The sequence below is a fragment of the Erythrolamprus reginae genome, chromosome 5 (assembly GCF_031021105.1).
Source record: "Erythrolamprus reginae isolate rEryReg1 chromosome 5, rEryReg1.hap1, whole genome shotgun sequence".
NCBI lineage: Eukaryota > Metazoa > Chordata > Lepidosauria > Squamata > Dipsadidae > Erythrolamprus > Erythrolamprus reginae.
In genome coordinates this window covers 48,973,435-48,998,531 of record NC_091954.1, presented here as the reverse complement: position 1 = coordinate 48,998,531, position 25,097 = coordinate 48,973,435, and the positions used below count along the sequence as shown (strand labels likewise).

The following is a 25,097-nucleotide window of genomic DNA, read 5'->3' as shown; positions in this document are numbered from 1 at the left end:
AACACTACTGAAGTATTTGTTTTATTTTGTCCATATGTGATAGAACTCATCAAAAGACTTTCATGACTAGTATGTGTTAGCATTAATAGGTAGATAAGACAGAAAACAACCAGCTAAATTAAGTATGAGGGGTCCTGGGTGGTCTCGGAGCCTTGCTGTTTTATTGCAGACATTTCATCACCCAAACTAGGTAATATCTTCAATGCTATTTTATTGTAAAGCTACATTAACAGGATGTCTACAAAGACTCTTAATCATCCCAGTCATGGCTGCCCCAAAGGTGTTTTTCCAAAAGGCAATAGGACTTTCTTGTTTTTTTCCTTGAAAACTTTTTACTTTTCATGCAAGAAGCTTCTTTCATTCTAACTGACTAGTGGAGAATGAAAGATTTTAATCCTTCCATTTTTTTTCCATTTTCAAGGGAAAATGACCAAAAAGAATATAAAATACATCAATTTTCAAGAAAAAAAACACTCCAGGGAAGTCCAATTACCTTTTGGGATCAAGCACTTTAGGGACACATTTACAGAATATTGCAAGCCCAAAAGTACAATTCTTCCACTGTCTTCTTTATAATCTGAGAACCAGGAGGAGGGCCGATCCCTTGTTATCATCCAACTTTGTTATCCCCAGAACATATGCTTGAACAATGCAGAAGCTCTGATATTTGCCTCCACATCTGAAATAGAAAAAAATTATTCCCAGAATAAATTAGCTTTGTTTTATCAGGAGATCCAGATGGTCAGGTTGTATAAGGTTAGAGTTATTAGAGTAGTCATTGAATTTCACTTTACACTTTGCATTTTAAAAACCAACAGCAGTTGTCCTTCAGTTCATTTCCAGGCCTGGATGGCTTGCGTGTTTAAAGTAGAAGCTATTATTAACCTTGACACTGTGTTACCTTATTTTGTTTTGGATATAGGGCAGGAACTGAAAGGTTTTTTAAAAGCAGCATTAAGATCACCTGCAATTACAGCTTAAAATCTACCAAGGTCTTCCAATTAGGTTTTGAAAGGTACAAATAAAAATAGCCTGGTTAAAAATCCTTGGAAGGAGTCAACTGCACAATAATTGATTGCATGCTCATTTTTAGAAGACTGACCTTTCCTTCCACTTGTCTAATGTGAAGATTTGCTTTCAGTGCTTTAGCTGTCACCTCTCTTGTTTATTCCATGGGGTGGAGGGAGGCTGTTCTCTGCCTAGCATGGAATATCACTGTTGATCTCATTAGGTGTCTTCAAATAATTGCAGGTTTTAAGCAAGCTGGAAACATCAACCTTCACAAAGAATTAAGCATGCCATAAAAGGGACAAGGAGAGAGGAAAGAGAGTGGGTGTATGGTAATTGCATGCCTCAAACTAAAAGCAAGGAAAAAGGAAACAGAACAGTGGATGATATTGAAATAATGGAATGGAATGGAATGGAATGGAATAGAATAGGTCAACAGGCGAATATAATTTATTTAGAACTCCAATGGTTAGAGAGCAACAAAGGACAAATAGATGACTTCAAGTTACATAAGTGCAATAATTTCACCTTGACAGGTGTCACTGTAGATGCTACCCCAGTTAATGAACAGGAAAACACTGCAGTGACTTAAGAGATGTTTACACACATTTGGGAGAATGACAGCTAACCCCAAATCCTTCCAATTTTACTACATTCCTCTTATTCTACCCCCTCTATCTCATATACATACTTTATTATATATACACAGAGAGACACATTCATGCCTATACACATACATATACTGTATATATAAATATACACACTCCATGTATATGGAAACTCTCTTCTATCATTTATTAAGAATCAACTGTCAAAAATACTATTTTTGATAATAAGATTAAAAATTGTTCTGGACTGTTTCATTTTACAAGAAATGTAAAATGTATCTTCTTAACATTACAGAAAAAATAATTGTAAAATAAAGATAATCCATCCATTTTTGCTAAATGATAGCTTCTGACTGCCATATAGCAAGGTCATTGATGAAGGATTCTAGAAATTGTGACTGGGCAACCTTCTGTTTTATGACTTTCAATATTTGGTTACAGGATTTTTTGTCCTTATGTGTATGCATGAGTATATATACACAGAGAAAGTGTGAAGCATGTATATAATATTCTACATACATGCTAGGTTGGTATTTTTGCAAGTTGTCTATTCCAGACCTCCAGCAGGTATAGAATTCATTTCATCTTATCAGTGATCATGGGACATTTAGATTCATTGCAGATATGTGGTCAATAGATGTACAAAAGCTGACACAAATTATCCACTATCCCAACCACGCATACCTTTGTTAGCCATACAGAGAAATTACCATGAAGAAAAGAAAGCAGTATGAATCATAGAACAAGCAGGAAAAAGACAGGGGCACGCCTGAACAAAGTAAGGTAAGAAATGTAAAGTAGATAAAATTAAAAAACAAAGTGAATGTTACAAATTAATTCCTGAGGGGGAAAAAACAGTCAGGCCGCACTAATGAATAGTAGAGAAATGTGCTTCTTTTCAGTTAAGGTCCAAAGCACTTCTGAATCATTTCTGACACTGACATTGCCCAACCAAATAACCATTTCTAACACTGGCATGAAGAAGCATCATTTTCTGAGTTTGCCTGCTCCTGGGAATGGAACTATTATAATAAGGTAAAACTAAACTTCCCTCACACATGTGTGCCAGTTGTTTCTGGCTCTAGGGAGGGTGCTAATAAGAGCCCCCAATTCCCAAATCACCCAGAGGATTGAAGAGAATAAAGTACAAGACAATATTGAAACTATTGAAAGATCAAGGGTGTTGTGGTTAGCTGTGGCCCAGCTCCTGCCCCAAGGACTGTGGATGTGGGGGAGACATCCACATGCTGCAGGCCTGTTTTGCCCCCAGTGGAATCTGCTGATGAAGGCTCCTCTGACCAAGAAGACATGAGTGACAGGGAGGAGGAGAGTGTGGCAGACAGCTCAGAAGGAGATCAATTATCTATCTCCTCCTTGGATTCAGAACAAGAGTTAATGATACAGACACGCCTGCGGAGAGCGATGCATAGGCAACAACAACTGAGATATTATTATCAAAGAAAATGAGGCCACCTGTGGTTGGGTGGGGCTGTGGTAATTAGTGAGGCTGCTATAAATAGCAGCCTGTGGGTTTGGCCATTGAGGAGGATTATCTGATCATTGTGTTTCGTGCCTTCTTTGCTACGTTTGACCTTTTGTGTGCTGATTTCCCCCCGCTTTGGAACTAAACCAGAGCAAAGTGTGTTGCACTTTGTGGAAGAAGTAGGACTGTGAATTGCCTCACAGCTGCAAGCTAAGTATCACAGAACTGATAAGGGACTTGTACCAATTACCAGTTTGTTTGGAGACGAGTGCTCTTTGCTATACAAAAAGAGGGCTTAGTTTAAGTGAATTTTCATTATAAAGAACATTGTTTTGAATTTTCAAATGTGTGTGTGTCTGAAATTTGTACCTGTGAATTTTTGGGAGGAGTCTACCAGAGAGCCCGACAGAACAAAGGGTATTAAAGCATTAAGCTACAAGAAATCCCTTAACAGTTTGACCTAAGCTTTTCTGTAGTACCCATCCTGATGCCAAAATAGACAGGTAACTGTTTTTGGACTTATAACTCTTTATTAATCCCCCACTCACCTTCAAATGATCTTGGGGTGCATTTGTTTGCTCCATTATTTCATGTTTTGCCATCTGACGTTTTCCTATCCATTTGGCCTAGAGAAGTTCATTTTATTACAGGCTTCCCATGGCAGTTCATTGGCCGCTTTACCGAAGATATCGTGAACATGACAAGCTAAACTATTATGTATCCTTGTACTTTATATACATTGCTTCACAATAAATAAATGCGTTGTCTAAGAATATCATGATCAGCACAACATTATCGTCATAAGCATTTTATCAAATAGATTTAGTCTTGAATCTTGTCCCATGTTTGCAGTCAATATAAATCCATTTATATCAGCATAGTCTTGCATTTATTTGTGTTACATAGTAAATCGATTCTATTCTGATGAAAAAATTTAATTGATAAGAATAAATTGTTCCCCCCCCCATTTTTAAACTGCCCATCTTCTTTCCTTCTACTTTATTTAAAATTTATGCCCAGTTAATAATACATTTATTGAAATCTCATAACATTGGACAGAATACAAAGGGGACTAACAAAATGGTATAAACAGTATAGCAAATCAATAAAATGGAGCAAATCTATAAAGAAAATATAGAAACTCAGATTTATGAGGCCGCTTTTTAAAAAATTCTGCTTAAGCACCATAAAATAATACACTCAAGATTTGCTTTAAATGAAAGATTTCCAAGGGGGTTGCTATAATTAATAACCCAGATCTAAAATGTTTAACAATCTAGAAAAAAGCATGTGGCGTTATTGCATTTTCAATACTATTTTCAGATATCATTAATAGCTTTCTTCTTTCTGTGAAAGAATGCTTCTGCATGCCACAATAAATATGAATAAACAGATGTTGTACTGAGAATCTAATACAGTGGTTCCCAATATTTTTCAATCCACTTCCCCCTTGGTGCTACAAACTCATCCTTTCATATTCTCAGCCATTTCATCTGTGCACCTTTGCATTGAATTGTTGCTGAGAGGAATTGTCTTAATTATATCATGTGGTGACTTATGCAAAACAGTACTCAGAACCTCATTAATGGCTAGTAGGATGAGTTCTTCACCAAACGTATGTGGCTTTGCAGACTTAGCAATCAGCAATGAAAGTATGATGCACACAAACCATCAGCGTTTTGTTGGGAAGCATTGTAAAACATGTGTGAGAGTGTTGGGCGCTTTTGAAATTTGTCACAAAGTGATTGAACAAAAGTTAGGTTCTTATCTGCCTTGTCAGGATGTGCCTTCAAATGTTTGTTCAATCTGGAAGGCTTCATTGCCTCATTAGAAAATATTTTTTTCACACAGTAGGCACTGTGGCAGCTGTTAGTTTTATGGTGCTGGTATAAATCCATACTTCAGATATTCCACACTATATTGCCTACATTTCTTCTTTGATTTTTCGGCTTCTGCCTTTCTGCTCTGAGAATCATAATGTCTACAATATGTGTGTGTTCATATCTGATTTGAAAAGAGATACAGTTGGGAGGGGGGGTTAGTAGAAACCTGATTTTTTAGTTTTAAAAAAATAGGAAAAGTTTGCAGAGCCAGGCAAAACAGAGCAGCACATACGAGGCTTAGCATGGCTGCCAGCATACAGTACGCGGAGGCTAAGGAAGTGATGGAGCGAGTTGGGCCAGAACCAGAAATGCTCAGCTGACTGGAGGCCAACAAAATTGCACTCTGTGAGGGGCCCACCTCCAGTACTTCTCTGCCGCCACCACCCTTGCCTTTTAGGGCCTCCCTGCTGCCCCCTTGCCTCTTACTGCTCCCCTATATCATCCAATGATATAGGGCCTCCCTGCTGCCCCCTTGCCTCTTACTGCTCCCCTATATCGCCCCCTAGGGGGCAGTACCGCCAACTTTGGGAACCAATTATAGTTCTAATTTACAGTAATATTTTATAGGGGCGGCATACAAATCTATTATTTATTTGTTTGTTTGTTTGTTTGACTTATATGCTGCCCCTCTCCATGGACTCGGGGCGGCTCACAACATTTCGATAAAAAGATACAATATAAAAAACATTTCTGCCAATTAATAGAATAATTACTTTTAAAAATTGTCTTAAAACTAGTCATCTTAAAACGAACAATCACATCCATACTGTCACATTCAATACATTTACTGGGCAGAGGCTGGGGTCTAATGACCCCAAGCCTGTTGACATAGGTCCTCAAAACATTACTTCAGCAATGCTTCTTTTCTATGATAGTCTAGTTTTCAAGGTATTTAAGATACTTATAAAAGGATTGGACCAAGTAACTTTGGTCACTCAATTTTATTCAAAAGAGCCACACAATGGATATTGTTACAGCTAACTATAAAGATTACTGTTCATCTATTATCTTAAATATGTGTAATTTGAAAAAATTATCATTATTTTCAGCAATTTCACTTTGGGATCCATGTGTATTTAAATAAGTATATTCCTTTTTGTTGTTTCTCATGAAATCTGTGTAGAAAATGTTGATGCTGAATATATATAGTCTCATACACTGTATTATAAACATTGAAACTTTAAAAATATGATTTTTAAAAATGAACATAATGTACTCAATAATTTAACATCTAAACATTGGTATGATGATTAGCAGTATATTGAAATATTTAATGCAACATAGCAACCTAAATAGACCATAACATTGGCAATAATAATAACATCTCGAGGTTCGACTACTGTAATGCTCTCTACATGGGGCTACCTTTGAAAAGTGTTCGGAAACTTCAGATCGTGCAGAATGCAGCTGCGAGAGCAATCATGGGCTTACCTAGGTATGCCCATGTTTCACCAACACTCCGCAGTCTGCATTGGTTGCCGATCAACTTCCGGTCACAATTCAAAGTGTTGGTTATGACCTTTAAAGCCCCTCATGGCACTGGACCAGAATATCTCCGAGACCGCCTGCTGCCGCACGAATCCCAGCGACCGATTAGGTCCCACAGAGTGGGCCTTCTCCGGGTCCCGTCAACTAAACAATGTCGGTTGGCAGGCCCCAGGGGAAGAGCCTTCTCTGTGGTGGCCCCGACCCTCTGGAACCAACTCCCCCCGGAGATTAGAACTGCCCCTACTCTCCTTGCCTTTCGTAAACTCCTTAAGACCCACCTGTGTCGTCAGGCATGGGGGAACTGAGACATCTCCCCCGGGCATATACAATTCATGAATGGTATGTGTGTATGTATGTGTGCTTAGAAAATGGGGTTTTTAAAATGTTTTTAGTAGAAATTTAGATTTGCTGAAATTGTTTTCTGTTATTCTGTTGTGAGCCGCCCCGAGTCTGCGGAGAGGGGCGGCATACAAATCTAAATAAATGAAATGAAATGAAATGAAATCTGAAGGTTTGTAAATTTCTTGTCTTCTTTTCATTTATTGGTAATGATAACTCTTATATCTTATCAAACAACTAATTACAAACCAGGGATTAATATACAGAGCCTAAAAGATATAAGATAATATTAATGTATAGCATATGACAATACATTGTATATACCTTCTCGTTTGATGGAATGGGATAATAATACAGTATGTTGATTGGACTTGGGTAAAAATAACATTCTTATCTCCACACACTATTTTTAGGGGAAATGGAAAACATCACACAAATTCTTCAGTAAAAGGAAATTGGACAGAAAGATTTTTTTTTAAAGTAGACATCCAGGCTAATATAAGGGCAAATGTGAGATATCTCAGTTGTTTTGACTTACAGAAGTAAGATCAGTAGAGACTGCTGAAATTACAAAAGTAGGTATCTTTTGCATCTTATATAAATTTCCATAATGCATATCCATCTCCTTAAGCAAGAAGGTTGACAAATTCATTAGATGAGCTGATAAAAACACTGAGCCATTAAATAGAGTACACAGTGGAGTATAAAATCTGATAAACACCTGATAAGGGAGTTAGGGTAAAGAGTAGAAATGATTTAAGCAGTCTATACAGAAATAGACTGTCACAAATCACACTAAATAAATGTCTTCAGAACAAGGTAGCAATCCACTAGTAACAAATTCTGACAAATGATAGTGAATTCAGGTGATAAAGCCTGCCTGAATGAGAACAAGTCTTTGAACACTTAGGATTCTTGACTCACATCTGCACTGCTGCACAATTTTGCATTAAGCATAATGGATTCACTGTCTTCAAGTATAGTTTTATTGTTTAGAATCTTTCTTGACATGTCAAAGGAAAACAAAGCAATTAAATTCTACATTCTAATGTTTTGTAAAGATATTTGAGTACAGGACATTATATGATGCCAAGAATATTTGTTTAGAATGATTCAGTCAAGTTTGGCTACTATTTTAAATATATTGAATGGGCATATTTATTTTAGTTTCCTATCTAGAAATTCCATAAAGCAGACACAGCATGTGAAAGTATTTATGTGTATTTTCATCACTGTCCTATCTCTGTCCAACTGTTACCTGCCTGTCTTTGTAGGGCTTATACATTATCCAAATATAAACTGTGGGGGGGGCAGAGACTGAGTAGAACAATTTAGAAAGTAGGACAATTTAGAAATAAGATGCACTGACCAGTGCTGGAACCAATAAAGGTAGGCTGTGTGCTGCAGAAAATATTTTGTGTCAAAACTAGATCCTCTTATCCATAACTTCCTTGCTGAAAAGTGGTAGTTGATATTTCTTATTATGCTGGTCAATAATATTTTAATGTTCCCTTCCTTTTTAAAACCAGAAAATATTAATTATGGATGAGAAGCTGATTTAAATATTGAACTATGATGTTGTGAACAACTACTTTTCTAAGAGTGAGGCATGTTACAATCATGTGAAGGAATACCGTATTTTTAATAGCACTATAGCAATAGCATTTAGACTTATATGTCACTTCACAGCCCTGTTTACAGTTTACAGAGTTAGCTCATTACTCCCAACAATCTGAGTCCTCATTTTCTCACTTTGGAAGGATGGAAGGATGAGTCAACCTTCAGCCTGGTGAGATTTAATCTGTCAAATTGCAGTCAGCCAGCAGTCAGCAGACGTAGCTTGCAGTATTGCATTCTAACCAATGCACCACCATGGGTCTTAACATTATTATTATTATTATTATTATTATTATTATTATTATTATTATTATTATTATTATTTATTGGATTTGTATGCCGTCCCTCTCTGGCCCAATGCCATGTAGGGTTTTAAAGGTCATTACCAACACTTTGAATTGTGACCGGAAACCGATCGGCAGTCAGTGCAGGCCACAGAGTGTTGCAGAAATGTGGGTGAATCTAGGGAGCACCATGATGGCTCTCGCGGCCGCATTCTTCACGATCTGAAGTTTCCGAACACTTTTCAAAGGTAGCCCCATGTAGAGAGCATTGCAGTAATCGAACCTCGAGGTGATGAGGGCATGAGTGACTGTGAGCAATGACTCCCTGTCCAAATAGGGCCGCAACTGGTGTACCAAGCGAACCTGGGCAAATGCCCTCCTCGCCACAGCCGAAAGATGATGTTCCAATGTCACCTGTGGATCGAGGAGGACGCCCATGTTTTGTCTATTACAGAGATACCGGCAGTGATGGGCTCCTACGGGTATGGTCAGGTATGCAATACCAGTAGAAAAATTTGGAGCTCCACCCAAGAGCACTCAATTTGCACTGAAAAATGTTGAAAAAAATGCATAAGTTTTACTACCACAGTGTGGTAGTAAAAATTTTGATAGCCCATCACTGGCTACTGGTAATCAACTTTTGTCCTTCTCATATAGTATCGCATTCTTGTTCTGATGACCAAAATCAATAGACCTATGTGCATAGATCATCTTCTACATATTCTAATTTAAGCCTCATATGGCTGAATTAAGCTGAAGTATACCATTTTTGTCAGATGATTTGAAATTGTCTATAGTAGAACCTGAGCTAGTTCATTTTCAGAAAAGAATCTCTTTCTGATGTTGGAATTTTGAAATTATAATCATCTCATTTGATCAAGCCAACCTCAGTTTACTGCTAGCTATATTGAAAACATGAATGTGGAAGGTTCCTTCTCAAAATAGAAAGGGGTCATTTTTTTCTTCCAACACTTAGCTATATAGACCACATGAAAGTGTCACTGTTGTTTTAATGGAGCACCTAGAAAAAACACTTTGGTTCAATAACTCAGATCTTCAATTAAAAAGATAAGAAAACATAGATGATGAGAAAGTTCCTGGCCTAAATTCCTGGAAAATTGACCACAATGGGCTTATATATAGGAAACAACAGGTTGAATGATAGTGATGCTAGCAGATCTGAAGAGTATTTTTTCCTTACTTCAAATGGCTGCTACATATTTGCAAACAGTATTTAGAAAATGACTGCTATATTGGATTTAGCAAATTACAATAGTTTCATTTACTGAAAAACAAAGTGGGTAATTACAGCACAAAAAACATTCCAACAATAAACAAGGAAATACACAGTGATTGCTATTCACTGCTTTACTTAAATAAACTGTAATAATTCAGAACATTTAGTAAATTATCATAAGATTAGTAAAGTAATAGAGCTAATTAATGATATAAATCAACCATGTTGCACGTCCACCATCAATATCCTACTTGCATTTATTTCACTTTTTTTGTAATTGAATGTAAATGGAATGTAATTTTAATCTTCATAAGAATAAGAATGGGGGAAAGATCAAAAGCAACATGAGAAAATATTATTTTACTTAAAGAGTAGTAGATCCTTGGAACAAACTTCCAGCAGACATGGTAGATAAATCCACAGTAACTGAATTTAAACATGCCTGGGATAAACATATATCCATCCTAAGATAAAATACAAAAAATAGTATAAGGGCAGACTAGATGGACCAGGAGGTCTTTTTCTGCCGTCAGACTTCTATGTTTCTATGTTTCTGTGTTTCTAATATAACCAGTTGGACAATCATTGCATAATAGCTTTTTTTAAAAAAAAAAATCATAATAAGTCAATTACCCATTAGTTTATTAGCCTGGATTGCTTTCCAGGTCTTGGTGATATATATTTTCCATTTGGATTAGAGATACTATATATATCATTTTGTAGTATCTATTAGAGGACAGCCTCTTAATTCCAATAATTTCACAAGAATTTACAAATTGTACTGTGAATAATTTCACATTGAACTGTGAATTAAAAAAAATATTCTTCAAGATACAATTCTTAACAGCTACATGAATAAAAAGGGCATGTTAAAATATTTTCCCATAGTGGGTTTCAGTTGAAGGGTAGAATTTTGATAGCAATATCTGTTACATTGCAGAAAGCAGTCTGTATTGCTGGCGTCTCTGCCTGGCTCGCTGTCTGAGCCTTCGAAGTGAGAGGCTCATTGGCTGCTTCCCAAATTTCTCCATGATCTCTTTGATTCGGGCCAAATTGGTTTTGCTGATTGTGAAATCACACTGGGTTGCACCCATATCATATCCTACAGCACAATTTTTCATGGACGTAGTGTAGCCATCGGCTTTTACACTAACCACATATTCTCCTGGATTTAGAAGCCGCCAGTAATCTCCATTGTTTGCTGATGAGGAATGAAAGAAGAATATATTGAAATACATTTGCATTCAGTACCATCCTGTTTTTTAAAAAAACAAAAGGTTTACATTTGCTTAAATATTTAATGATTGCTCTAGGATTGCTACTAAGGATTGGTATAGGAATTAAATATTTCTCAAGCTGGGTTGCTTTTAATGCTGGAAATATTTCACCAACCTTTTAGTGTGCAGCACAATCATATATATTGAGTTAACTTTATTAAACTATATGTTTCACATTCTCCGTTCTGGTGGGAATATATGAGAAGCTTTTAGAAATCATTTTGTATGCCACAAGGAACAGTGGGATTTGGATGCCTTTATCCATCTATCTGACCATGTGAAGGGTCTGGAACATTGGTCTCTACATTGCAATATGATGATTTTTATTTCTTCTGTTTCCTCTTGCTAAACCAATCTGAACCTAGATTGAGCTAAACAGAAATATATAACTAAATTAAATTTCTAATGTTAAAACTGTTCTCTACCCTTTACTACCAAGTATATTTCAATTTCAGTGATAGGAGGTCAATATCTAGACCAGTGATTTTCAACCTTTTTTGAGCCGCGGCACATTTTTTACATTTACAAAATCCTGGGGCACACCACCAACCAAAATGATACAAAATGACACCCTAAGACACTCTCCTCTCTTTTTCCATCCCTGGCTCCTCCCCACCCTTGTGTGTGTGTGTGTGTGTGTGTGTGTGTATAAACACTCTTGAACCAATTCCAAAAACAGGTGAGGGCTGAGGTTTTTCTCTTATTCTTTGGGTGCTTTTTATCATATGCAATCAAGAGTCACTTCTCTCTCTCTTTTGTTTCTCTCTCTTTCCTATCATTCTCTGTCTCAATCATTTTCTCACTTTTCTTTTTTCCTCCCCTTTTTGCTCATTTCTCTCTCTCTCTCCCTTCCTCTCCTTTTCTCTCTCTCTCTCTCTCTTGCTTTCTCTCTCTCTCACTCTTGCTTTCTCTCTCTTTCTCTCTTTTCTTTCTCTCTCTTGATTTCTCTCTCTCTCCCTCTTTCTCTCTCTCTCTCTCTTTCTCTCTCTCTCACTCTCACTCTCTCTCTCAGCAAAAAGTTGTGAGACCGGAACCTGAGCTTCCTTCTTCGCAGCACACCTGACCATGTCTCGCGGCACACTGGTTGAAAAACACTGATCTAGACAGTAAGGCAGACTTAATAATTACTTTTTTTTAAAAAAAAGTATGACAGTCAAAAATATGGTGTCTAGAACGTTGATCCCCCAACCTTTTGGGCACCAGGGATCTGTGAATAGGAAGAGGCATGGTTTCACATGAAGCCTGCATCCCAAGGATGTGGCTTCATTTCTTTGTGCAGTACAGTTTCTGATATGCCATGACCCAGTGCTGGTCCATGAACCGGGAGTTGGAGTTGGGGACTGTCAGTCTAGAAAAATCCTAAATCAATGACCTGCACAGTGAACAAAATGACACATGCTGCATATTTGCCTGGTTCATTTTTGTCTGTTGTTCATGAAGGAAAGGGAAGATAAGTCACCTGTGTGAAATAAAAATCAGCTCAGAAGCAGTTCTAGAGCAACTCAACATGTCTGATTCGGCTTAACCAACTTACCAGGTTTATTTTGCCACAGTCAACTCTCCCCAACCAACTCACCATGGGACAATTAAATGTGGGATTACTCAAGAGAGGGAGATGTGAATTGCAATGGAGCTTGTCTTGCTTTAGATCTGAACCTTCCCAGGTTAGAAGTCCTCAAGGCTGGGTTGAGCCAGAACATGGAGTTATTAGTCTCTGTTGTCCTTCTCCTGAGTTATCTCACATTAAATTTTCTCACAGCAAGATGTTCTGCATAAGGTTGTTCACAGTGAATCATTCTGGGGCAAGTCATCTAGGGAGAAATGTCCCATTCTGGGCAGAAACAATATAATTTGATTCTCAGTGGAACCATCTGTTGGATTAGAGAGGTTTGGTGTGACAAATTATACATAGATGATATCCTAGGCACTAAAGCAAAGCAGTTACAGACTGCTGGAGATCAATTGAAAGGGACAAGCTATGATCCTGTTTCTTTTCTTGATGAATATTTATCCTGCCTCTTCTCTGACATGTTACATGGGGTTTCCTTTAATTATTCTTCACAGTAATAACCCAACGGCATAACTGAGGCAATATAAAATGATGATAAATTAGGTAGAGAATATTCTACTACTAGTTTTCCAAAACCAGAAAAACTAACTTGACATTTATCTGAAAACTGTATATATGTGAAATAAAATGTGATTGAATACACATTTGTGGTCTTTTTCGTTATATTTTCTGAAAAAAATCAGTTGATGGATAACTATAATGTGGTGAATTGCTAAATTTTCAGATGTTACAAATATTTTAAAATAAAAACTGAGACATTTCATTTTTTGAAAACTGCATCTGACATATTATACTAAACAATTTCATGATGGGCAGACAAATTCTAGTCTAATTATTATGATACAAACAATATAAGTAAAAATATATATTGATGCAAATCTAATGTCTACCTTGGATCTGGGTACTGTGGAGCAATAACTTGTGCATGATAATATTACAAATGGATTTTACAGTGATTTTCCACAAGGATATATTATTCCTAAAGAAATCAGATACAAATGGAGCAGTGGATGCAGTGATTAATTTTGCCACATATACCACTATATGTATAAATCAGTGTTGGTTGTCTTTTTTCTCATTTTTTAAATAACAAAAATGTGTATTTACCTGTGCGGACATCATGGTTCACCCCTTCTATGGAAATAATGGCATTTGGAATTCCCTTCCCATGTTGATCTCTGACTATGCCTTTAATTCCACGATGTACCTGATGGTGAAATAATAGGGACAAATAAGGATCAGCATCAATACAGCAAGGAATTTCTCACTTAATTTTTACATAAAATGAAAAGAGTCTTTGGCATGGGCAATTATAACAAATATCCTCCCCCCTCCTCTTCCTCCTCATCCTTCTCCCCCTCTTCATAATCGTCATCATAATTATCATCTCAAGGATTAGGAGGTCCCCAATGAATAAATAGCTTCAGAACATTTGACATTAGGGCTTTTTAGAGAGAGATAGGAAAAACAAATTCTGAGCTATCTGAATTATATCTCAGTGTGACATTAGAATATTTTAGACAAACCCATATACCTGACTTGTTATTATTTGTTCCTTCCTGCTAGATCAGCATAGTAGCCATACTATTTTTGAGATTTAGTTGGGGGACAGAAGGAATCTCATTTACTGGACTACATGATCCTGACTGATCCTGCTCTCTCTTCACTCCCATTCAATTCAGCTTGCTGTGTACAAGAGCATTTTCAGTACTTTGTATACGCAGAAGCAAAAAAATCTCTCCAAAAGACAGGTGTTCCTGTGGCTCCGTACATGATTTTGCTACCTCCACAGGTGCAGCAGTAAAATCGCGCTGGCCCCGCAAGAACTTACAAGCCACGGCAGCAAGCACAATTTAGCATTCCAGCACGTTGCCCACCACTGATAAATAGTAATACAGTGTTCCCTCGATTTCCACAGGGGATGCGTTCCGAGACCGCCCGCGAAAGCCAAATTTCCACGAAGTAGAGATGCGGAAGTAAATACACCATTTTTGGCTATGGACAGTATCACAAGCCTTCCCTTAACACTTTAAACCCCTAAATTACCATTTCCCATTCACTTAACAACCATTTACTCACCATTATTATTACTGGTACTCACCATTGAATAAGGGACGTAGTGATCCTGATATTTATAAACATAATTATCTATTAACAATAATTATTTTTTTTTTGTTATTTATTTGCAAACATTATTAGTTTGGCGATGACGTATGACGTCACCGGATGGGAAAAAATGTGGCATAGGAAAAAAACCGTGAAGTATTTTTTAATTAATATTTTTTGAAAAACCTTGGTATAGGCTATTCGCGAAGTTCGAACCCACGAAAATCGAGGGGACACTGTAATACCAAAAGAATATATTCAGTTCAAGTAGTTTTGGGGGAAATCTATAACAAACTCAGAAGTAAGAAGCAACATGGAATTTGGGAAACACTTTAAAAAGATGCACGATGCTTGAAAGTCACTTAATTTGATCCAGTGTTTCAAAGATTTTGTGGCCTTGATCTGTCAATTTGCATAGCGATATTGAGTATAGTATTCAAACTCTTATTAATAATAGAATGACTTGCAATGTATTATGTTTGAAACATAATAGCAATATAATGTAAGTAATTAAATCTCACTTTTACAGGTCTGCTGTACTGATTTGCCATTAAATAACTTGTTACTGAGTTAATAGAACTTGATTCTAAGTTTCCTCTCTGGTTCACCTTATTATGAAAGATTGAGCTATAAAATAATGATTTAAATATATTTATATACATAAGCAGATAAATTGTTGTTTGTATATTCTGCAGCAGCTTTGAACCATCATCTTAAAAATATTGCCAAGTTCAGAGATATAAGAAGCTATTAAACTGACCGTGAAATGAAATACAAGGTCTAACATTGTGATATAAAGAAAATAAAAACTAAAGAATTGATAATTGACTTCAGGAGGAATAAAGATGTACATTTACCATTGCACATAAATGTGAAGAGGTGGAGAGGGGTGGTAGTTTTAAATTTCTGGGTATTCATATCTCAGAGGACCTCTCATGGACTATGAATGTTAATGTGCTTGTAAAGGAGGCACAAAAGAGGCTGTACTTCCCGAGAATGCTCAGGATGATAAATCTATCTCAGCATCTACTGCTGTCCTACTTTCGCAGCACCATTGAGAGTGTCCTGACATACGGCATTCTTGCATGTTCTGTAGCGGAAAAAAGCTCTACAGAGAATCGTTAAAACTGTCTAGAATATCATTGGGCTCCAGCTACCAGCCCTAGGTGATATCTTTGCATCTCGCTGTTCTAAGAAGGTACACAACATTCTCAGAGACTCTTCTCATCCTGCTTACAACCTTTTGGACTGTTGCCTTCTGGCAGAAGATACAGAACAATTAAAACTCAGATCACATGTTTTCTAAATAGTTTTTATCCCAGAGCTATACTTACACTTAGCAATGAACTAAAGGGTCACCATCAGTTAGCTGTTGGACAGTATTACTTGGCCTGTTGTGCAGATGTTTGGGTGGTTCAGGATGAGGAATTTGTGGGTGGCTGGGGAATGTTTTTGGGATTGCTCTGTGTGTTGGGACTGGTCTTTAGGCATCAAGTGAATTTTGTTGTATGGATATACTGTGTATATACAGTACATACAATGCCAATTATTTATTTATTCAAGACATGGGTTAGGCTTATTTATAGAAAATAGCTTTTTGGTCTGAACTAAAATAGCTTCAATTTGTGGGTGGAATGATGAGAGCATGGAAGAAAATAATTTGATACTACTATTGAAGCCTAAAAATTTTCATTCATGCCAATACAAACTGAGTATATTTAACATTTCTCTGGGAAAGCATTACCAAACAAACAAGAACATGTGGATTATATGAAGAACAAGCAGCAGCAGAGAACAACTTGTGGTTAAGATAAACAACCTCTTCCCTTTCTCACATTTAGTCTCTAAATTTTAAGGCCATTGTTATTATAAATAGCTGACAGGACCTAATAGATTTAATCATTCACCCTAAACTAGCTTATACCTAGTTAACACTTAAATGGGAGATCATGAAGGTCTAGTTGCAAGCTAGATTGGAAGCTAAGGGAGAGGGATAACAGAATCACATAAGAGCAAACCACATCCTACGCTGCCAAGAAAGCTACATGGTAATCCACGTAATCACCAGGATGACTCAGCTCAAAAGAGACTTCATTTTGTCACTGCTTTTGCAGCCATCAGGGAAGTGTGAACTTAAAAGCAAGCAAATAAAAAAAAGTGATGATTGATATTCTCAGTTGCCATGGAATGCAATGTGATTGCTGATGAAAAAAAAATCAGCAATAATTCCTTGTAAAGATTGGGAAAATAGAGGTTTCTTAAGAGCAGGGTTTTATATTGTGACAGTTTGCTGCAGTTTACACTTGAGATTTTGTTCCTTATCAGTGGGCATAAAATCTTTCAATACTACTTACATAGAGCTATAAATATGAGACTTGTCCCAGGTAGTGGTGGCATTCGGAGGACCCAAGGGGGCTGCAGCCACATAGCAATGAAGTTTGCTTCCTCCTGATACCTCTGAGCCTTTCCTCACTAATTGGTCCAAATAGCAAGGAGAGGAATGCAGTAGAGGAAATTGGCTCTGACCATTCCCACAGTATCTCAGCTGATGCTGCCTCCAAAGGGACAGGCTATGATAGATTTTATACACTTTGAAGCTATGATGGCATAGTGTCAGCTGAAGAATGGAATTTGTCTATGTGATAGGAACCATCACATAGATAAATTTCCTTCTTCAGCTGGCACTATCCCAACTAAATTCTAGTATTTGAGGGGCTGGCACAAAGATGAGGGTGACCACTTATTTTCCAAAGCACCAGAAGGCCGGACAAGAAACAGTGGATGGAAACTAATCAAGAAGAGATGCAACCTGGAATTAAGAAGAAACTTTGTAACACGGAAGATAATTAATTTATGGAACCGCTTGCTTTCAGGAGTTTTGGGTGCTTCATCACTGATGAAGAATAAGAGACTGGACAGCCTCTTGTCTCAAATAGATCTCTTGCTTGACCAGGGGCCTGGATTAGAAGGCTTTCAGATCCCTCCCAGTTCTATTCTGATTGATTGATTGGTTTCCTAATGAAGTGAGGATGAAATGAAGCAGTACATCTGACTAAAACAGAAGGTTGGCTTTATCAGAGTATTATTGTATCATGATAAAATGCAGAAATGATCTTTTAGAATATAATTATTTATTGACCAAGAGTGACTGGACACACAAGGAATTTGTCGTGGTGCATAAAATAATATTTTACATTCCTGGTTAAAAGAGCAAATGGGGACAGGTTCTGTTTTTGTTTGTTGAATTGTGGTGTGTGTAGTGTCTACATTTTTATTTGTTAATGATAGTTTTCAAGCTGTGTGCTAAACACAATGTGGCTTTAGTTTGTTGAAAATTGCTGACTTCTTATCAAAGGCAAATACAACCACTGTGCAGTATGTTAGGAATAGTATTGGACGAACCGAACTCGCACAATTCGGGTCCGTGCGGACTTTGCAGTGTTCGGCAGGCCGAACCCGAACCCGGATTTTTAAAAAACTTCCGGCAAAGTTCGGGGTCACATTCGGCATTCGGTCGCCTTGGCTGGCCAGGAAGTGATGCCTCTATGACATCAAAGCCCTGCCCCCGGAATCCCATTGTGGGGAGGCTGGGGGAGTGGGAGTGGGGGATTCCCCTCTGCCTGCCACCGCCCCCTCCCCTTTGACATCGAAAGGAGGATGGGCGCGCGCGGTATGTGTAAGGAGCATTTCTCCGTTGGGAAAGTAAGACGGTGGCAAATTTCTTGGTGGGGACCACCTTGGTGGCGGCTTTAACGTGCCAAGAAACTTGCCACCGTCTTACTTTCCCAACGGAGAAATGCTCCCCATACACACCACGCGTGCCCATTCTCCTTCCGACGTCAAAGGGGAGGGGGGCGGTGGCAGGCAGAGGGGAATCCCCATCCCCACTCCCCCAGCCTCTGCACTGAAAGCCAGGAAGTGACGTCTCCGTGACGTCAAAGCCCTGCATCCGGAATCCCATCATGGGGAGGCTGGGGGAATGGGGCGGGGGATTCACCTCTGCCTGCCACCGCCCCCCTCCCCTTTGACGTCGGAAGGAGAATGGGCACGCGTGGTGTGTATGGGGAGTGTTTCTCCGTTGGGCACACATGGTGTGTGTGCGGAGCTTTTCTCTGTTGGGAAAGTAAGGCGGTGGAAAGTTTCTTGGTGTGTTAAAGCCACCGCCGAGGTGGTGCCCACCAAGAAACTTGCCACCGTCTTACTTTCCCAATGGAGAAATGCTCCACACACACACCGCACACACCAATCCTCCTCATCCTCATCACCCGCAAACTCCACCCCATTCCTCGATGACCGCAACGGGTTTTCCTCCCCCCTCCCTTTATTATTATTATTTCCTTTACCTGCAGGAGACAGTGATTTGAGGAGTGGGGGGGGAGGGAAGTGGGTGTGGAAGACCCGGTCACTCACTTGCTCTCCTGCTGGCTGCAAAGACAGGAAGGCATGGTGAGGTGGCCACGGGCTGCTTTGGCAGAAGACGGGAGGGCGAGGCCAGAAGGGTTCAGCGGGTTTGGGTTTGGGTTCCACGAACTTGCCCGAACCAGCCACCAAGTTCGCACAAACCCGCCAAACCTGAATTTCATTGGGTTCGACCAACACTAGTTAGGAAGAGAAAAATTCCTTGGCCAGGAACCAGAAAAATGTAGATTTTGTGCTGTTGTTCATGGAAAGTGTTCAAGAAAATCGAGCTGTATATTGCTCTTTGTTAAAGTTTATGTGGATGTATCAGCAAACTGGAAAAAGGGCCTGTTTAAAATTTTGCTTCCCGCAAATGCCACCAAACCCCCCCTTTGGTAACATTTCTATATAGGTTGAATAATGTACATTATTAATAAGATGGACTATGGATAAACACTTTGTGTTTTTAGTGATCTGCCATAGAGGACAATAGGAATTCAAAACAAGCTTTTTGTTCTCTTACTAGGGCGAAAAAATAAGAGAACAAAAAGCTTTTTTAAAATTCCTATTGTCCTTTATGGGAGATCACTCAAAACATAAAGTGTTTATCCATAGTCCAAATATAAATACTTCTTTATTTAATGTACAGTAAGACATCCATGAGCTATTTTTAAAAAATAACCCAATCTCTAGCAGAACTGGTTAATGGAAGCATTTTCCCTCTTATGTATTTATGTATTTGTGAGTAGTATTGAAGAATGCTGATTCACATCAGAGGCCGAAATTTCTAATTGTTTAAAAACTGAAATAAAATCTTTGCTTTCTGCTCCCAGAGACAACACCTTTGGAAATAAATTATAATAAACAAATCTTGCACATTCCTGTTAAGAATTGCACTGGAAAAGATCCAAATTTTACCAACCACATTGTTTTTCTACCAGTACTTACCTGTTCTATGAAAACAATAAGTGACTCTCGATTGTTTTCCCATTCTTCTGGTAATTCACTTTCATGAGGGTATTTATCACAGCCAACATATATAGACAATTCAAAACAATTTGTATGTAGATAGCTAAAGTCATTTATGCCTGTAAGTGCAATAGAGAGAGAGAGAAAAAAAAGAAACTGTCATTTCTTCTAAGACTAAATAGAGTTATTTTTATATATATTAAGCTTTAACCCTAATAAGTATAAATGGATTTGGTATTCCTAGAAAATATATGTATTTTAAAATATTTCAGTAACTTAACTAAAAGGAAATCACATAATATCAAATCAGCATTAATATTTTTATAGTGGAACATTAAATTAGGCCCAAAAATATGCCTAAGATCTGGCATGTAAACATCTTGCCTTTATAGATATGAACACATATTCAGAGCCAAATTTAAAACAAGTTCAAATCTAATATGCATAAATCTAATGTAAAACATATCTGGGATACTGCAAACTTCTTTTTCACTACCACATTCTTGAGAGGTTCAAAAACTGTCTTTTCTTAACCAGAGTATATTACAAATTAATGGCTGAAAATGCAATAAATCATATTCTAGTTTTAAAAGTACTTCAAAAAAGAGTTTCTCTAACTAAGCTGCTATTATTAGAGGAACAGTATTTGAAAATTTTTGAAAAGAATAAATTCTCAAGTTCTCAGATTTAAAATAGCCATAACAGAAATCCAGCCAGGGATCAACACTTTCACCAGAAAATGTATTTTGAGTTCTAGCTATCCATCATGCACATATTTGTAATATTTTTCTAACACACTGATCAAGACATGTAGAAGTTAGACTATAAGCAAACTCTTAATCTTTTTTTCCTAACTTCTAAACTTCAACTTGGTTCTCCCCAGATGGATTTGTTTCTTATCCTTAAAACCTTCTCAAAGCTGTTATTTTACTTGAGAAAATAGCTATATATTTCATTATATGTACCTGTTGATAATCAGTTGTTCTAACCCTAAGATTCTAGACATGACTAACAGCAAAGATTCGTGAATCAGAATGAGCTCACAAAATGTATGCTTTTCAATTCAATTTGTTAATCTGAAAAAATGTGACCAGATATTCCTGGGTTTTGGCTGCTATAGTTTAAGATAGTTCTCTCCTACAATGTCTATGAAGATTCATGAATAACAATATAGGGCCAATGTCACATAATAATAAATAAGACGCCCTGAGTCCTTCGGGATTGGATGGCATAGCAGTCGAAGAAATAAATAATACTCATATCAGCATCCAAGTTAATTAAAGAGCACAAGAACACAGTTTGTGAGCTGCTATCTGGATTAATTTCATTTTTGATACTTCTACACAATGCCTTTGCCCTGGACAGAATCAACGTTGGAACTGTGTATTCTCAGGCTGATCTCTGCTTCAGAAGTTGAATTCACTTATCTCAAATGTGGTGTTTTTAATATGACAGAAAAAGGATCTATATATCCACTGGTAATGCTGAAACCCTGCAGACATTGTGAGAAATAATATTCTTTGTTGATGGAATTTCTTGTCACGTCTTGTTTCCTTGTTTCTGACCTTAGGCAGATTGTTTCAAGACTAGCAATCAGAGAATATTGTTATAGTTTCTCTATGTTGCAAAGATAGTGATTCCTGGCTCCATGAAGAGGTTTTTATTTTGTTTTCCAAGATCTCTCTCTCACACTCTCTCTCTCTCTCTCTCTCTCTCTCTCTCTCTTTTTTTTTTTTTTCTCTCTTCCTTCCTCTCCTTTTTTTCTCTCTCTCTTCCTTCCTCCATTTATCCTTTATCTCCCCCCCCTCTCTCACACACACAAACAATATACAGCATTGTATACAGCATCAACTGTATTTCATTATAGAACATAGCTGGGATTTTATGAACTGCTTTTACTGCAAATTATTACAATGATGTTGCATTTGCATCATTGAAATTCCATGTAGCTTGTGGGTGGTCTGTCTTTTAGTAGGAATTCTTGCTGAGGATTCAGTTGCCTTTTTTTCTGCAATATAAATATATTTTGGAAATGTAGATGTCAGGGTAGCAATTTATTTTATCACAAGGAATATTGACAGCGGATTGAAATGAGAAGTGCTCTCAAGTTTGGTTTTTTTCTTGCAGTCATTTCATTACCCAAACTAGGTAACATAATCAGTTCTAGCAGAAAGTAGGTTTTGCTCCCAATTTATATCCATTCCCACCAACACTTCAGGATAATCTCACAAAAACATATAGAAAGCCGTGGTTTCTAGGTGATAATTATTTTATTTTAAATCAATCCACAGTATCAGCAGATTTGATATGACTGGCTGCATTTTAAAATTTTCCAGATTATTAATTCTGTAGCCCTTGTTTAAATTAAACCACAATATTTCTGAGTAGCTTTTACCATTTTACCATTTACAGATCCATTGTGGATATTGCTAACTTCATTGTTATCAGTTAAGGGCTACCAAAAAGTTTACTACCACACTGTGGGCATGGCTTATGCAGGACGCCCTGCATTTTCTTTCAACATCTTTCATTTCAAATTGGGGGCTCTGGGGTGGAGCTCCATTTTCACTACCCCACTGCATTCCTGCGGTCCTCAGAGAGGGGTGGCATACAAATCTAAATAATAATAATAATAATAATAATAATAATAATAATAATAATAATAACAACAACAACAAGAAGAAGAATAAGGAGAAGAAGAAGAAACAACAACAACAACAACAACAACAACAACAACAACAATAATAATAATAATAATATAAAAGTGTCCATTTTAGCAAACTAAATTTAGAACTAGACTAAAAGGTATCAATCAGTCAATGAATCACTGAATCAATATTTATTGTCAGACCCTCCAAATTGGCCAAACTGAATGGCCCACCTGCAGATTATGCCTCTGATATTTTGGGTCATGAGCAAGTCCCTTTATCACTTTCCCACAAGAAAAAAAAATGGATTTTACATTTTCTCACCAGCAGCTGACAACGATGTATTTGACCACATTGAAATCTGTTCCCAAGGGCTGATCTATTGGTATGTGAATAAGCACTGGTGACATTCTAACACTTCATTAAAATCACATTTGCATTTAGTAAAAATTAGATCCATTTATTGCTTTCCATTTATACAATATTCATTATGGTTATGGCAATAAATCTCTTCGCATGCAAGCAGTGGACAAAGCTCAGATAAATTGAAATGCAAATACTAAAGAAGCCATTTCAATGATAATCAAGAATCTCTCTGTGTGAGTATACTGAACCAGCTTTTAACTCCTGGAAAGTGCTTGGACTAGACTCTGAAGTTTTCTTGTCAAGATTTCAGAAATGTTTTGCCATTGCCTTATTCTTGCGACTGAGAGAGAGTGGCTTGCTCAAGTTCACCCATCTGACTTTGTGGCTAAAGGAAGAGTGCAATTCACCCTTGATTTCTCCTGATTTCTGGCCTGATGCTACCTGGGTCCCTAGCTAGGACTCTAGCTATAATTATATGTCAGCTCCAGGATTTAAATCTTGTGTCCCTTTCTGGTACCCATAGGCCACAGGTCCCCAAACTTGGCCATTTAAAGACTTGTGGACTTCAACTCCCAGAATTCCTCAGCCTGCTTAGCTGGCTGGAGAATTCTGGGAGTTGAAGTCCACAAGTCTTAAAGTTGCCAAGTTTGAAGATCTCTACCATAGGCAGTAAGAAATTTTAGCTCCTAATTTTCAGCCCTGGATATTGAAGATCCCTGCATAAAGTTTTGTTAAGGATCTTTCTTTGCTGGAGCCTTTCACTGATCTTCTCACCTTCTTCCCTCCCATCTATACATTTTAACAGTTCTTATATTCATTTATTGTATAATAGTAAAAATAATGCAAGTATATTACGAGCAAAGAAATTACATTAGCATACAGGAATATTCAGGTACTTAATGAGCCCTAAAGTATGTACTCTGGAGGTGGATTATATAACATAGATGTTAATTTTGGGGGTTGATTAAATGATTAAAATGTGAGAGCAATGAGTGATGCAGCTCAGCTAAAATCTTTTCCCCTTTCAGTTAAATGCCAACGGTTTGAAGATTTGAAATTAATATTTTGAAAAAAGTGAATTATATGCTAAATTTTAAACAGTTTCTTAAAATATCACATAAAGCAGAGTCATTGTATCTGCTTATCCATGTTATTTTGAAATGTTAAGGAAAAAGTTTATATTTCTAGAGTAGAATAAGGTCCTACTGCCTATTGAAATTTAAACCAGAGACCAACATTTCTAATTTGTATATAATCTTATTGAAAATTAATTCCCCATTGCAGTTTGGATTGTGTAACCAAAGGAAAAGCAAATTTAAAAGGTAAATATGAAACTTAGTTTATTAAAATATTATGATGAAATATTATTTATTTCATCATCATCAGTCCAACCTAAATTCTTGGTCCTGGGTTTACAGTACACTAGAATGAGTAGAGATGTATAATTTCAAAAAAGATGAATGCATAAAAAAAATAAGAAACTAGAACCAGCATTTTGAAATTCACATTGCATAAAAATACAAGATTTACTATAGAAATACAACAGGGATAATTAAAAATTACTTGAGAATATAATGCAGAAGTAAAATGAAAGATGTACTTTAGATTATGGGATTATAATAGTAATGCAATATTATGTGACTCACGGCAAAAATGATACATAATCTATAACGTTGTAGTTTATAGATAATCTGCTTAACCAAAGTGCTCAACAATAACAGGAACTAACAAAATGGGCAAATGTACATTTTATCTCAAATTAATGTTACTGAAATTCACAGGAAATGAAATTTAAAGAAAGATTTTGTTGATGGTT

At 37.1% G+C, this 25,097-nt stretch overlaps 1 protein-coding gene and 1 long non-coding RNA gene across 2 annotated transcripts in view; both read right to left on the bottom strand.

Annotated features, from left to right (window-relative positions):
- Nucleotides 1-484: 484 nt before the first annotated feature.
- LOC139167724 (uncharacterized) lies at nt 485-3,794 on the bottom strand. The gene is made up of 3 exons (XR_011559181.1): nt 3,648-3,794; nt 1,103-1,277; nt 485-679 (listed from the first exon to the last, which is right to left on the bottom strand). It is a non-coding gene; the product is annotated as an uncharacterized lncRNA (long non-coding RNA).
- A 6,495-nt stretch (nt 3,795-10,289) lies between these two features.
- The window catches only part of CPXM2 (carboxypeptidase X, M14 family member 2), a 123,841-nt gene continuing 109,033 nt past the window's right edge, over nt 10,290-25,097 (bottom strand). Inside the window, exons 12-14 of the mRNA XM_070752536.1 lie at nt 20,247-20,386; nt 13,902-14,001; nt 10,290-11,148 (exon numbers count right to left, since the gene is read on the bottom strand). Coding sequence (XP_070608637.1) covers nt 10,877-11,148; nt 13,902-14,001; nt 20,247-20,386 — 512 coding nt within the window. The 3' untranslated portion in view covers nt 10,290-10,876. The remainder of the gene's footprint in view (nt 11,149-13,901; nt 14,002-20,246; nt 20,387-25,097) is intronic.